The 15,471-nt window shown below is 37.4% G+C and overlaps 1 protein-coding gene across 5 annotated transcripts in view; it reads right to left on the minus strand.

The window, feature by feature from the left end:
• The window catches only part of RAP1GDS1 (Rap1 GTPase-GDP dissociation stimulator 1), a 91,048-nt gene that overhangs the window by 24,962 nt on the left and 50,615 nt on the right, over nt 1–15,471 (minus strand). For 4 of the 5 annotated variants that reach the window (XM_030947946.1, XM_030947945.1, XM_030947950.1 and 1 more), the window contains 2 exons: nt 13,469–13,594; nt 772–918 (listed from right to left, as the gene is read on the minus strand). In XM_030947946.1, the coding sequence (XP_030803806.1) occupies nt 772–918; nt 13,469–13,594 (273 nt within the window). The remainder of the gene's footprint in view (nt 1–771; nt 919–13,468; nt 13,595–15,471) is intronic. The other variant, XM_030947947.1, reaches the window with a different exon arrangement.

Raw genomic sequence — 15,471 nt, forward strand, 5'->3', positions numbered from 1 at the left:
CAAGTCAGGAGAACAGCCTCTCTGTAGCCTTCCTAATGTATTCCTATTTTCATTTTGAAAACTTGAAAATGTGTGAATGCTGTAAATATATTTTGGCACATTAAAACACTTGTGTGCAGAAGCAAACTAGCTATTAGTTTGTACAACTAATGTAGAATGCTATTGTGTTACTTTTATTGGTCAAGGGTTTCTCATTTAATATACTCTCATTTAATATACTCTCATGAGTACCTAAACATCTCCAATCAATGGGATAATGAACATAAACTTATAATTTGTAGACACAGAACAGTGTTGAACATACCTATAAATGATTTCCCATTTATTTTAGAACAATGTAACATATGGTTTTACATACATTTCACAAGGAGAACTGTTTGGCATATACACCCTTAAATAATTAACAACACTGAACATCTACAACAAATTAGTCTTATGATGTTGATACTACTTGAGAGGGGACTTAATGTAGCCTTCTAATTAGCTTCTGTAAATCTGTGTGAAGCATCTTTATGCTTTGCTTTTAGACAAAGAAGTAAGTTCCAGATGCTGATCCTAAAACTTCACACAATTTATGTTATATGGAATTGTGTCAGGAATATCTAGTATTTTTGGGAACATCATTTTACTGAAACAGAAGATTGTATATGTGAATTAGGTCCCTGATCTCTTCAGAATAACTTAGTAAACCTACAGATGATTTTAACTTCATCTTTTTTTGTTGGGGTTGTTCTCCTGGTAGACATAAAGCAAACTTTCAGTGTTGTTTACCATTCTCATTGCTATAGTTCATCAGCATGCCACAAAAGACAGTCAAGAGCTTCTCACTGGCTGGATCTGTTTTACTGCACAGTGACCTTAAATGGTCTACTACAATATGTGCACCACCTGCATGGTCAACTGCGTTCCTGCCCTCATCTGTAAAACAAAGAGTTACATTAAAAAAAAAATGAAACCAATCGCCACCGTCGAATCCCGAACGTAACAGTAATCATACAAAATGAAGCTTTTAAACAGAGTGAAGTCATTCCACCAGTGTTGTCAAATTCATCTAGAGAGATGCCTGAGGGCCAATTTTTAGTGCAACAGAGCTAGGAAAGTTAAAACACCTACAACAAAAAGGATTAAGCACCTGGCACTAATACCTTTGTAGAGGAGTTCAGTGTTTGAGGCAGAGCTGCTGGAGCTGATAAATAATAGTCTGAAGATGCACTGAGTTTTGCCAGAGGGAGGTTCTGAGCACTTGACACAGCTTAGTCCATATACAGGTAAATTACTCTTGCTGTTACACAGATCAAGAAATTGAAATACAGAAAATAAATTGCTTGCATTACTTAAAAACAAAAAGAGGAATAAAATGGACAAAGCAGACAGAGGTGCTAGTTCCCAGTGGCAATTGTTCATGCACTCAGTCTGCCACACAGCATGTTCTCTGCACTTCTGTAGCTGAAATTTAATACCACAATCAGATACTTTTTGTATGGCTAAAAGAAAAATTTACTCTGCATCTATAAAAGACTACAATGTTCTGAAGGGTTGTAAATAACACATCATAATCTTTGTATGGAACTCTTCCTATACAACAAATCAGATTTGACACAAATCTGGTGTAGGAATAAAGGAAAAATAGGCATTCTATTACGGTAATCATCAATACTGCTTCTTTCCCCAGCAGTAAGCAATAAGCAATAGACAACAGTCAATAAACTAAATTCCAGGGCTTCCAAAAGGAGAGATTTCCATGTGAGCTATCACTGGAATCAGCTGGAAAATCTGGATGAAAACAAAACCTTCTGGGGGGAAGGAGGAGGGACTCTCTAAAGGTTTGCAATATAAGAAAAAATAATGCCCTCTCCTCAATTTCTTCATGGCCCCAAAGCAAATCTCTGCTTCTACTTGTTATTTGCACTCTACCATCCCTCCTCTCTCTCCCCATCATAAGTGCAGGTCAAGCACCCAGTTTTCATCATTCTGCAACATATTCAGCATGAAACCCAAGGTTGTGCACATTTATAATATGATCTTCCACTGTAAAGTGTTCCACTGCTCTGCAAAAAGAAACTTCTAAATCTTCCAGTTCTTGTTAATACCATTCATGATCTTTATATACCCCTTATACTATATATAAAGAACAGGATTCTAATTATTGCATATAGGACTTCAGAAAATTTGCTGAATGGAGCTGAAGGAAGGGTAATTCTTGGCAGGTCTTAAATTATTAGCAAAGTAGAAAGAATTTTGCAGAATAAATTCACTGCCATCACTGTTTCCACCTTGGACAGGATCTGTTTTGCTGCTGGCATGTCTATTTCATTTTGAAAAAGGAGAAATTATAATCTATTAAACAGTTAAATTCAAGGTAGGACTCTGTGTCAAGTAGCAACTAATAAAAAAAGGACAAACAGAAAAGAAATTTCTCAGATCCTCGATGCCATAACAAACATAGCTGTAATGCTGAAACAAAAGGAAGTCCTACATCAAAATGCAGTGAAACAATATAGTCAGGTGTTTAGACTCAGCGCTTACATGTACCAAATCAGCAGAGAATAAAAATAATTTGGGTTGGAATATTCAAGCATTCTGCTTTATTTTCCTCTTCTGGTATATTTTACTAGAAAATTTATGTAAATACATGATTTTGTATTTAACTCATCTGTTCTGTGAATCAAAACAGGTATGCAAAATGAAACTGAATCACTGATTTGGATCAGATGGACTGAATGTAGTCTTCAAATTACTATCATGCAACTTAAATCAACAAACAAAGATGATGAATTCAGGTAAGAATCACATGTCAAGCTCAACTCGGTGTCTTGATGTTGATGAACTACATGTAAAATATGTAAGCAAAGTATAATAGAAAGGTAGAGTTTGGTGAGTGTTTGGAAACAAGTGTTAAAACACCAAAAAAAAATAGTTACAAGCCAAGTTCCTTACCTGGACAGAATTTGGCAGAACTCTACTGAAAATTACGGTGTGATAATATTTTATGAAAAATTTAAGTCATGTATCCTTTAAATTCTCTGGTTTGTTAAAAACTGCTGCACAGTCTCTCACTTCAAATACATGACAAAACTCTTATCTACACAATGTTTTTGTTAAGTAAACAGATCACCAGCTTCTGCTGTACAGACTGCAAAAGTAAAGCAGGAAGATTCAGAAACAAATCTCACTCCAAGAAATGTCTGGCCTTATGGTACACTCAAAAAGTTAGGTACAAATGAACCTCAGAAGGTGGCAGGCTGCAAGAGCCAGCCTTTGACAGGACTGCATATGCTGGCAGACTTGTAAAGGAGATGCCATAACTGAGTTTGTTGCTCTCCCTCCTTCCCATGCTGGAGCTCACCCTGCATGACTGCTTCTCTGCCCCAGGCAGCTGAGTGAAGAACAGACCTGGGTGAGTGCTATAATTAGAATCTCCTGGTGCTGCCTTCTTTGCCCAAGAGGATTAACTCAGCTCATTAGTGCAAGGCCACAAAGAATCCTGTGCCAGATGTCAGAGGAAAACCCTGACGGTCCTGCCTGCCCACTGCCAGCACTGATGTGACACTCTGCAGCATCCCTAAGCAGAAAGTGTAGTCCTGGCTCAGAATGCTTCATGTGCATTTCACCAACTCGCTTCTCACTAGTCCTCTGTTGCTAAGGAACAGATTTTGCACATAAGAATACTCATCAAACTCCAGATCATTTACAGTCAAAACAAGCCCACAGCATGTTGCTGAGTCTTGTTCTCAATCCAACTATTACCTTGCAGTTCAGCAGCTCTGTGAACTCCCACACTTAACGTGCTTCCAAGCCTCCCAGAAGCTGTGTTGAATTTTTTTCCCTGTGACCTTTTTAAATAAACATTTTCTATTCCTAAGAGAACAGTGATTGAACAGTTTAATGACAGCATTCACATTTCTGCTTAAAAATGCTTCTCTGCAGCTCACAAAGGGCAATGCTGCTGTATAGCTTTTTTTAAGTACATGTAATGCAGTCTGAAGATGCCAAAATGAGAATTTAAGAAACCAGACAGATTCTTTTCCCTGTAAAATGTACAGTAAGATTTATTACAGGATGAGTTATTACTTCACAATATGCTCTAGCCCAATTCAACACAATTGTCTTTAAGAATTAGTACAGTCCCTTTTTCTATCCTGAGTTGTTCAAAGGAGTTTTATGCAAAAAAAGGGTTTTAAGTGGATTATCAAATTACTGTAACTGTTGGCATTCCCTCTATGAATAGTCTTGTCAAATCTTTCTGTTGCTCAACCCTGCCCAAAGTCAACAATCAAACTTTTTTAATGTACGGGATTGTTAAATCTTTACAATGTAGCATTTAGAGCGGTTTCAATTTGCTTTTCCCAAGCCGATTGCATCACTTTCCCTCGAGTTTTTTTCCCTAATTCACCAAGCCCTAAAACAAATTATTAAGTCACAAAAGGTCAACAAGAAAAAAAATCTAAGTCAGGAAAAAAGGCTGTGCCATAATATAAAGAGACATCAGAAAACATTTAGGCTTAAAAAATACACCCATTTCTCAGATGATCAGCTAGAAAATGATTTGATGGCATTTCTTAAAAATAAGCTTTTGGGCTTTAAGTATCAGATTTATACTTTGAAATTTTCTAGTTTTGTCTTGCAACTGGATACCTGAATTATCCTTTCCCCAGTTCATGTTCTGCACAAGTTTATTGGTTTAAATAGTTGCATTGATTTAAATGGTGCAAGTCAGGGAGGAAAAGACCATCAGCATGATCAAGGTCCCTGACTTGCATAAACCAAATTGCCAAGACAGCAAATTTGGGTGACACGGGAAAAATACAGTATTTATTTAAAAATTCTTTTTACTTGTGTAATGATCAAATAATTTAAGTGACATACTGCCATTTTACTTTAATTATTTCATCATTATTGCTTTTGGCTACAATCCTGCATTTTTTGACCGAAATATTGCTTAGATTGGACAGTTCTTTACAGATAACTCTTTCTTGCTTTTCTTAATTAAAAAAAGAAAAACTAATCTACATTAGCCCAAGTTGGGGGGTGGGAGGGACTGTTCTTTCTACATGTTCTATTTTTACTTTCCTCTGTTTTTTAATTAGGTCCTCTTTGCAAGACCTTTATGGTGAGGCACTCATTTGCTCCTGCTGCTTATTCTTTCACCTGAAACCATAATGGTCTGATAGCAAACTGGCTGCTGCAAGGAAATTATGATGTGACAGATATTACAAACATGTGTAAGGAAAAAACTGCAGGAGTAGATATTACAAACATGTGTAAGGAAAAAAATCCTGGTCACATGTGGAAAAAAAGAAAGGAAATATTCAAAAAGCAATGGCAAACCCTGAGCTAGTGTAAATGACATTATCTATGTAGACACTAGAAAAATACTGCCACTTAGATAAACTGGGACTTTACCTTTTCTTTTCCTGCCTGAACACTGTAAGATTAAAACTTTCCACACAATTCTGTCATTCAGTTTTAACACTTTACTCTACTTTTTATCCTCAGTCTGGTTTGTGTATGCTTTTTGGTCACTGTCCCTGTCAGGTCTCTGACTGCATGACTACAGACCACAACCCTGTTACACAACACACAGTAGCATTTCATTAATTTTATTTTTCAAGTAAAGAAAGCTTCATGTGATTATACCACACTACTATTGTTTGCTGCTTTTTCCATGTCTTCTGTGCAATGTCTAAGAGGGACATTACACAGCAATACTGTATTTTAAGATTCACATTTTAATAATTTGAAGGATAATTTTTGGATTGCTCTGTCTTGTACTGCAACTTCCCTTTCCTTTATTAATTCCTTTAGGAATTATAATGCTGATTACCAGAAATACAGTTTTGTTTTATTTGCTTACTGGTTAAAATCAATCAACGTAATCTTAAAAGTTTTGCTTTATAAAGAAAAAAACAATGTTGAATTAGTTATGTTTGCTTCAGATAACAGAATTGTCCTGCAGTCAGTTCATCTTAAAATGCTGGCAGCTATCCTTAGCCCTAAGGGTAAGCATTGAAGGTACTGTTTGATAAGTTATTCTTTTAGAATAATTGCTAAAATAATAAATATGTAAACAGTAAACTAGGAGACCATTATCTTTTAATACAGCCCCTTTGAGGACTGAAAATAGGCAGAGTTGATCTTTTTGGATAAAACTGTTGCCAACAGTTTTTTTGGCTGAAGACAACTGATGCAGCAGTGTATTGGCCCTCTTATGCAATTAGTTTATACTAACAAAAATACAATTTTAAAATGTATCCAAACAGAAATCTAGAGATATTTTTGGTAGACTCTTCATAATATGTTCAATGTGTGGACCACAGGATATCAGTGCCATCAAGCCCTAATCTCTTTCATGATTTCATTTGTTTACAGAGTCAGGAGCTTGGCAGAACATTTGAAGGGAAAGGTAAGTGTGCAGGTATTGAAATCTCCCTAAAGCTATGCTGAGGTAGCAGTCAAATGCAAGCTGGATTCAAGACCAGAATTCAATTTCATTAACATTTGCTTATTAGTCATATCCCTCTTATGTCATATTAATACAAGAAAAATAATTTGTTTCTTATTTCAGACAAAAGAACAGTGATGAATTTACTGCTCAAGACTTCAATACTTGCAGTCAAATGCCACTAGTGGATCTGATATTCTAATATAGCAGCAGAAATGTTTCTATCAGCAACAAGACATACAACACTACTACACTCAGTATTGGCAAGTAATTTGCTCTGGATTCCAAGGATACTTCAGTGTGTAATTAAAATGTAGTAATTAGTGCTACTGAATTCTGTTTGAAATTAAAGAAGCCAACTTAAAGAAGAAGAGAATGTTCTATGTAGATATACTAAAGTCAGGTAAAGGTCCTCAAATCTGAATGTAGCTTTGCCTTCCTTTTCATATACAATATGCTTACAGCAGACTCTTCAGTTGATTTTATAACTCTATGAAACTCCTTAGTAATTCCATTGCAGTCAAACAAATTACTCTAGGTTTATGAGAGTAAGTCAGAGCTGAAGCCAGCTTAGTATTTCATATAGCACAAAATAAATCATGGAACCCGATTACACAGTAAAACAGCAGGCAGTTTTTCTACACTGGAAAAAAAGCATTTATAGAATCTCTTGCTATTAACAGAATAGACCCACACACCACAATTAATTTAGAATTCCTACTCCCAGGCCTGCAGTGCAATGTTGTCTCTCAGCTTCAAACTCTCCAAGAGGAAGGGTGTGAAGTGAGCATGGCATGGTCACAGTCATGTTGCAGAACAGGGGTATGCTGCTGACTGCTACTGAAAGGAGCCCAAATGAGCTGTGGGTTGCCACCAAATCAGCCAGAGGAGCTGTCCCAGAAAGTGTGAAACCCATGGGAATTTGGAATAGGTTGGGAAAAGCCCAAGAAGGAAAAAGTAAAACAAAAGCAAAAGAATCGACCATAAAGCATATTTGTGGATTCTACCAGGGTACTTTTCTTTCCCTGCTAGAAAAAGAAGGACAATTATTCCAAGAATTGAAAAAATAATAAGTGGATATGGGATCTACAAACAGCTAAGGCAAGTCCTGGGTGTGGGGTCAGTGCTATTTGTTCCAGGTCATGAAGTCTAGGAGGAGCCTAGCCTGAAAACTCATAGGTTTTGCATCATCTCTCACATGTCTTTTTTCTGATGATCTAGAAAGATTTCCTCATCATTCTGATTCCATTTAGGCCAGCTGTAAAATAAGAAGTTAGAATAATATTGTTTAACAGCTTCCCAAGAACATTCATGATTAATTGCTAGTAAGAACTCTATATTACTGAGGAAGTATATGTTGGCATATATGCACTCTAGTTTCCAGCTGATGCAATACTTGTGTGCAGAGTCTTGGAGAAAAACCTGCACTATCAAGGACCTCTGAAGTAAAAATGCTATGGTAATGCTAAAGGTAAATCACTGTTACTTTACAGTTGAAACCTTGAATTTGAATTCTCTGCAATCAAAACACTCAGTTTTCAAGCAACAATTTAAGGACTCTGGTCTTGATATCTTGGTATTTCTTGGGAAACTTCTTAGTAGGTGGCATATGCATTTGGTAGGATCTAGTACAATGATAAGTGAAAAATCGTGCTAAGATGCTGCCTAGCTGCATGAATCAGGGTGACCTTCATAAAAATGATTAGCCAGTAGTGTACCATTATCTACATCAGTTGTGTTCTAGGATTCCGCTGGTTTTCCATATGGTAATGAAACAGGTTGTGCCATTTTTTGAAGAAAACTGAATTTGACTTCTTTCCAGTGTGTTTTATTTTAGAGTGTCTGATTTTCTCCTGTAGATCTGAAATTAATCATATCTCCTGAGAGAACACAACTGTACAATTGAGCTGTTTCTTATTTTTGTTCTTAGACTTTTATACCAGATCCCCGCAAGAGATCTGTACATTCTTATAAAGTAGGCAGCTGAGGCTATGGAATTTATAGCATGTATAAGATCTTTTTAACAAGATGTGATAAAATGTTCATGTTCTGGAGTTGAGGCTGAGATGAAGAGGCATCTGGTTTTATGTGACAGGCCACGTAGCTGAAATTCAGCTAGGAGGCTTGCCATCAATACAAGTAAGACTGCATAGATAACAAAGAAATATACAACTTGGGAAATGGGAAAAGGACCCAATAAATCTCCTGCTGAGAAAGGTAGATAAGCAGCTGTCAGAGTAGATATAGAATGAGCTGGCATTTTTAGCTTCTTTCCAGCTGTATAAGGTGCTTACATACCAAGTATGGTTGCTAAGAACATGTACCCAAGCTGGCAGTTTCATGAAGAAACAAGGCTGTGGTACAAAAAGAAGTAGCTTCTGGATTACACAAGGTCTCTAAACACTACAATTAATATGTATATTATGGAAGGGCAGAATGGGAAATTTTTCATTTCCACTACAAGATATATAGAGAGCTTAATTGCCTTTGCTAGCTTTCAGAATATGTGAATGCTCTAAACAGCAAGAAGGAAATATTTTCTAATGGGCAAGAGCCTAATCTAATCACAACTGAAGTCAATCAGAATGCCTCCCTGTAGTTTGTATGGCTTCTGAATCAGGCTCTAAATATCCCAGCCTTTCACTTCCTCTTAGATTATCACTTTTATAGCATAAGTATGGCAGCCTCTATCATGTGCACAGTGCTATATAAAAACACAGGAAAGTAGTTTGTCAATCACTTCAGAACTGAAGTATTTAACAAGTTACCTGTGCAAAGATCACTGAGATTAGGATAGTATGTGCATTGCAAACTTTATGATAAAAAATATTGTGAGGCTATTATTTGCTAAGAAAATACTACTAATTTAATATAGCATCATCATCCACTAAAATTCTTGATGAAATTTATTTGATTGGCCTGATCTTTCACCTAGACAAACTGCACTGGTGTGGGGGGTGTCAGAGTAGGAGGGAGACCTAGCCACACACAGGTTTTGTCTTTCTCCCACATTGTCTTGTTGGTCTTGCAAGAAAGTAAGCCTAAGTTGAAAGCTGTAGTGTCAGTTTCCCTGTCCCCCATGCACCTGATCAGCCACATGAGACCAGTCACCAGACTCTTCCCAGCCTACTGTGAAAAAAGCCACCAGAGAGAGCCGAAGGGTGTACTAATCACCAGGGTGTTCATTATGTGATCATGAGGTGCAATTTGGATAATGCTTTGCTTTAACTTAATAACCCAATGGCCAGAGCTGATGGTAGAAGATAATTCTAAGGCTTTATCTACAGCAGAATTAGCCATTCTGCACTGATCTAACACATTGCTTTTTGCAGCAAGAACCGTATTGAACGTAACCTTTCCAAAAAATGGAGATGAGATCTTTACATTGCATGTGGAGCCAAGGTGCAGGGAGAACTTAGAAGAGTTTGGGAGGTATCCCTTATTTGTAACATTTGTAGCTTTGTAATATGCCTTAAAGGGCCAAATTCCTAAAGAAACAGCACCAGGAGGAACGACAGGTGCCAGAAAGACAGACAGACACTAGAAAGGTACCTATAGTTTGACTCATGAATAAAGAGTGGTGAAACAGCTAGGATAGCTGTTATGCTCTGACTGGACAGCTCCTAAGAATTGAGCTTTGATTATAAGCAAAACCACATAACTGGTGGTTAAAAGGAAAGAATAGGCTAGGAGCTTTGCACCTAATAATATAGGCCTGATAAAATATTGCCCATGAAGGAGGCCAAGGATTCTGTTGTTTGGGAATTTGGAAATACAAGCAGCTGTACTTGGTACAGGCTGTAGATACAATGGAGGAGAAAGCAGGAGGGAGGAAAGATCATGTCTCCATTTCTTTACTTTGCACTTTCTGCTTTGATGAAAATTTGAGGGCTGAGGTCTATGTAGCATTTACTAGATAAAGTGTGTAGAACAATTACAGGCTGTACAGGAACATGCAGTAATGTATCTGTTCTTAAACTGTAGGGCTGCACTGAACAATCTGCATATAGTTGCTTCTGACAGTCTGCAATTCATTACTTCTGACTTAAAATCTTTTTATCTGCCTCAATTGTTTCTTGTATCTCTGCACACAAGAGGAAGGCTGGGAGACCAGAACCTCATCAGTACTAACAAAGCTTCTTTCTACCCTGCTTTGCAATTATATTTGCTTATATTCTTGATGTTCAGAGATTCACATAATACAGATTTCTTCAAAACAAATACTTTAAAAAGGATGCTCTCAAGGCTGCTTGGTAAAAGTTTGACCTACTTTTTCCTGTTTAACTTTTTATGTAATGCATTTAATTCTCTGCATTTTCTCCCATGTTCAGATAGGTAATTAAGTAGGGTTTTGAGGGCTAGCACATGTGAGCACCCAGACAATAACAGGTCTACCCCCAACATAATAGACAAGAAAATCTATCAGTAAGTCAAGCGGTTTTCATATCATGTTTTCTGTGAGGAAATGAATCTGTTCAATGAGGTCTTTGGCCAGGTGTAATTCCCCTTTAACTCATGGAAGGTACTAAATCCCTTTCAGCATTGGGACTTAGTATGAATTACCTTTCCATGGGAGCTGTGCTCCAGGAGTAGCCACTCCTGAACTTATGAAATAGACTTGTCTTCATGCAGCAGCTCTGGGATCTGTGCACACTGAGGAACCACTGCCATTTTCCTTTGGAAAAACAATTCAGGCAATCCTTATCCTCTTCAAGGCCAGTTTTAAGGGGCTTTCCCTGCAGAAGCAGCTGTTTGTCCCGCAACTTTCATCCTGCACCACGCCACCCTCTCTCAGAAACAGAGACCTGATTAACTCACTTTGGCACAAGCTGTCACTAAACAAAGTGATCCATGCTTTCTGGGATGAAATACAGGACAACTGGGCTTTCAATATAAAGAAATACTGCTATGAGCCATCCAATATGGACTTTATTGCATAGGCTCAGCCTAACATTGATTTAGGACTTAGAGACATTCCACATTGCTGCATGTTATAGTAACATGGCCAGTAGCACTGAAAAAAAGTACATGTAATTGGAAAAATCCAGTTACTGATGTATTTAAAGTTCTTATACAAATCACAATTACCAGAAGGGTAACAGATGCTTTTGTCTCAATTGGAAAAAAAATACTATCAATATGTTGCATTTTTAATTAGAATTGCCAGCTTCCACATCTTGTCTTTATTATACTTTATGTCTCCTTGTTAGGGAAAGCCAATAGTAAGAAACAGAAATATATTACATTTTCTAGTACATTTTCTAGTAATAAGCATAGTGAAAGTATTTGTCCTAAAGAAGAATTTAGAATAGAATGCATAAATATTTAATAATTACACATTAAGTTAACAGCAAATGTCAGATAGGATGGATGTGATAACTAAGCACTGTAAATAGTCTCTTCCACTCAAATCCAATATGCTAACCTTGATTTTTGTCACATTTTATTACACTTTACTCATTAATTTTATTCACATACACAGGGAAGGTAGTGACTGTCCTCCCACAGGAGCACGACAACACATGGCACACAGAACACATCGCTGCCTACTGTAGATTTTATCAGTGCTAGCTTTGCTCCACAGAAGGACAATACAAGGTGAGTAATACAGTTTTCTGTACAGGATAAATTCTGCAATGTAAAAGCCAGTAGCGATCCACGAAGCTTCACACTACAAAACCATTTCTATGTGCCCTTATTGTATTTAATGAAAAAATGTGGGATGAACAATAATGACATAAATAGTTACATAGATTTTACTTATATGAAATAAACCAGTGCACCTGAGAGTGACCTTGATCTCATACATAATCCTGAAACAGAATATAGTAAATAAATTATGTTATAGGAAGCTTAACAACTTCTTTGTGAAGTTTCCATTAGGAAGCAGCTGTTCAGTTGATTGGTCACCTTAAAGAAAACCCTAAATGAAAGAATTATACATTAACATCCTCAAGCATTAGTTGTCTGTAACTGGAAATGCCAATATATGATTAACTTCGCTGAGGTCAAAAGCAAGGTAATTTAAAACAACATAAAATGTAAATTTTCAAACTCAGATGAAAAAACATAGCGAGGAGAAAGTTTACAGTCAGTATTCATACAGCAGACCTTTTGGTAAACATAATATGCCGAAAAATTCTCACCATATAAAATAAGTCACTAACTCTCAGGATAACAAAATGATTTTACAATTTCATCTCACTTCCCATCTGCAGACATCCATAATTCCTTCATGTGCAACATGTTCCTGGTGTCTCTGCTTCTGCACCATATTTATTGTGCATAGGCTTTTTTCAAAATTTTGAAGTGAGGGATAATGAGGCTGCATTTTCAAAACGCTGCAGCTGCGGGTTTGGTTTTGCAGATGACACACCCATGCATGTAATCAGCACATGCAGTCAAATTTGCATTTCAAATCTCAATGGCTTCTCATTGTAAAAATTTATTGTGCCCATAAAAAGCTAAAAAGCCTCACCGATGTCCCCCCCCACCCTTGACTACCAAAAATACAAATATGTAATCCTGGACCAACTGATTGGCCGCGTAAGAATTTTGAGAATCAGCAACATAACTCAGGCATCATTTCAGCCACATATGCAGCTCTGCATAGATTTGAGACTGGTTAGAATATGAGTGTTCCATTCTGACTCTGTTCCATTCCAACACATTCTGTCTGAGGAAAAATTAACTGTTCAGTGCCTCTGCATATGTAGCATCTGCTTCTTAAAAACCTAGTCCATTATGTTTGAAAAAAAAAACCAAAAAACCAAACCCATGATCAGAAAACCTTTCTATTTTATATCCAGTTGTGTTACAATATTGAAAACATGTTTTAATCTTTCTGTCACAGAAGCATTATGCAAGTGTGATGCTTAATTTTCTCATCCAATCAGAAGAATTGTGGGGTAAATAAAAACCAAGAAAAGAGGAAAATGACCCCGCAGCACACAATATACAGAACATAAAACACTCCCCTCCCTTCCACAAGAGCAAGTACAAAATAGAGCAGATTTCAACACTCACGGCTATCGTAGCATATATTGCCCAGGGCACGTCCTGTTTGAAGCAAAACTTCCTGGTCTTTGCAGTTTAACAGCTGCACCAAGGGAGGGATGAGCCCAGCATCCACACAGGGGTTCCGCATGAATTCTGCAAATAAATCAAAGCCTCTTAACACCAGGCCAGCTATTCCCAATCCCATCAATTCCAGCTAGACTGGCCTGGCAACTGGGCCTTTTGTGTGCCCTAAATGCGTGCACAGACAAACAGTGTAAATTCTCATGCAAGTTTCTAGAGAATAAGCCCAAGTCAGGATTTGGGCTTAATTCTTTCCATTATTTGCTAATTTAGAAGGAATTAAGGACATTAGTTGACTCCCACGGAAACTAATTTAACACAGATCAGGCAACACATATTTTTAGCATCACCAAGAAGTGCTTCAAAGAACAGTGAATTCACAACAAAATCAACATAAACTAGAATTTCTAAATAACACAAAAGATGACTTAGAACTAGTATTCTAGAGCAGCATTTTTTACTCTCTGTTGCCTTAATTAGAATTCCAGAAAAGCTTTTGCTTTAAGACAAGAAAGAAAGAAAGAAAGAAAGAAGGAAAGAAAGAAAGAAAGAAGGAAAGAAAGAAGGAAAGAAAGAAGGAAAGAAGGAAAGAAGGAAAGAAGGAAAGAAAGAAAAGAAAGAAAAGAAAGAAAGAAAGAAAGAAAGAAAGAAAGAAAGAAAGAAAGCTCAGTAACAGGCTTTTATTTGGAAGGTGAAGAAAATAACAGAAAAAGAGAATGAGAAATACAAGAGTTTATGTGAGCCCAAAGGCCTGTAGCTTTCCACAATCTAACTGATGCCCACCATGGGAGGAAAGGTAGAGGACCCATTCACTGGGAAGCTCTCTGCCCTTCCTTCCTGCTTTACCAAAGAGAACGAAAGAATTATTTTACATCTGTGCAAGTCATAGAGAACTATCCTGGTGTCAGAGACATAAAGGGCTGTTCTACAGAAGGAGATACAGCTAGGCAGGCACTGTGCTGCACATTTTAAAAAGGTGGTTTATAGAAGGAACCACCTTCCTTATAGAAGGAACCACCTGATAACACCAGTGTTATTTCACAGTTTACTACAGACCACCCTTTAGAGAAGTAGTATTGTAAAGCAAATGGTCAATTTGTTTTTGATTTGTTCTGAACTGCAAATTATCACAGAATCACAGAGAGGGTAAGATTGGAAGGGACTGTAATGCCTCATCTGGTCCAACCTTCCTGCTTAAGCAGGGTCATCCTAGAGCACAGGGCATAGGATTGCATCCAGATGGTTCTTGGATATCTGCAGTGAAAAAGACTCCACAACCCCTCTGGGCAATCTGTTGCAGTGCATGGTCACCCATACAATAAAGTTCTTCCTCATGCATTCGTAAGGTCCCCTCTCTGTCATCGCTTCTCAAGGCTGAACAGACCCAGTTCCCTCAGCCTTTCCTTGTAAGAGATGCTCCAGTTCCCTCTCACCCTTGTAGCCTCTGCCGGACCTGCTCCAGGGGCTCCATGACTCTCTTGTACAGAGGAACCCAAAACAGGACACTAATCAGGATGCAGCCTCACCAGGGCTGAGTAGCGGGGCAAGTTATGTCTCTTCCTGATCCTAAAGAATATTGTATCTTTCAGCATCAGTTAACCTTTGTGTTACTTAATCATTTATGAGACAGAATGAACCCGGGTGTACAATCCCCCTAAAAACAGATGAAAATATTTTTCTGATTTGGGATCAACAGAATTCCTCATGCCAATAACTCAAAGATTCCATACAATGCTCGAAGTACAAATACATCTTCTCAAATACTCTTGTTTGTTGCACCTATTACAATGTTCTTGATGTTTTGGTAGCTACAAAATCTAGTCTCTTTTGTATTTAATCCTGCAGTGTTATTTTAGCTAAAGAATTGTCAGAGGTAAGCAATGATCATGTGATGATATGGCTCTGATACATCAACACACAGTTAAGAAGAATCAGCAATATGTGTACAC

This window comes from Camarhynchus parvulus, chromosome 4 (genome assembly GCF_901933205.1).
Source record: "Camarhynchus parvulus chromosome 4, STF_HiC, whole genome shotgun sequence".
Taxonomy (NCBI): domain Eukaryota; kingdom Metazoa; phylum Chordata; class Aves; order Passeriformes; family Thraupidae; genus Camarhynchus; species Camarhynchus parvulus.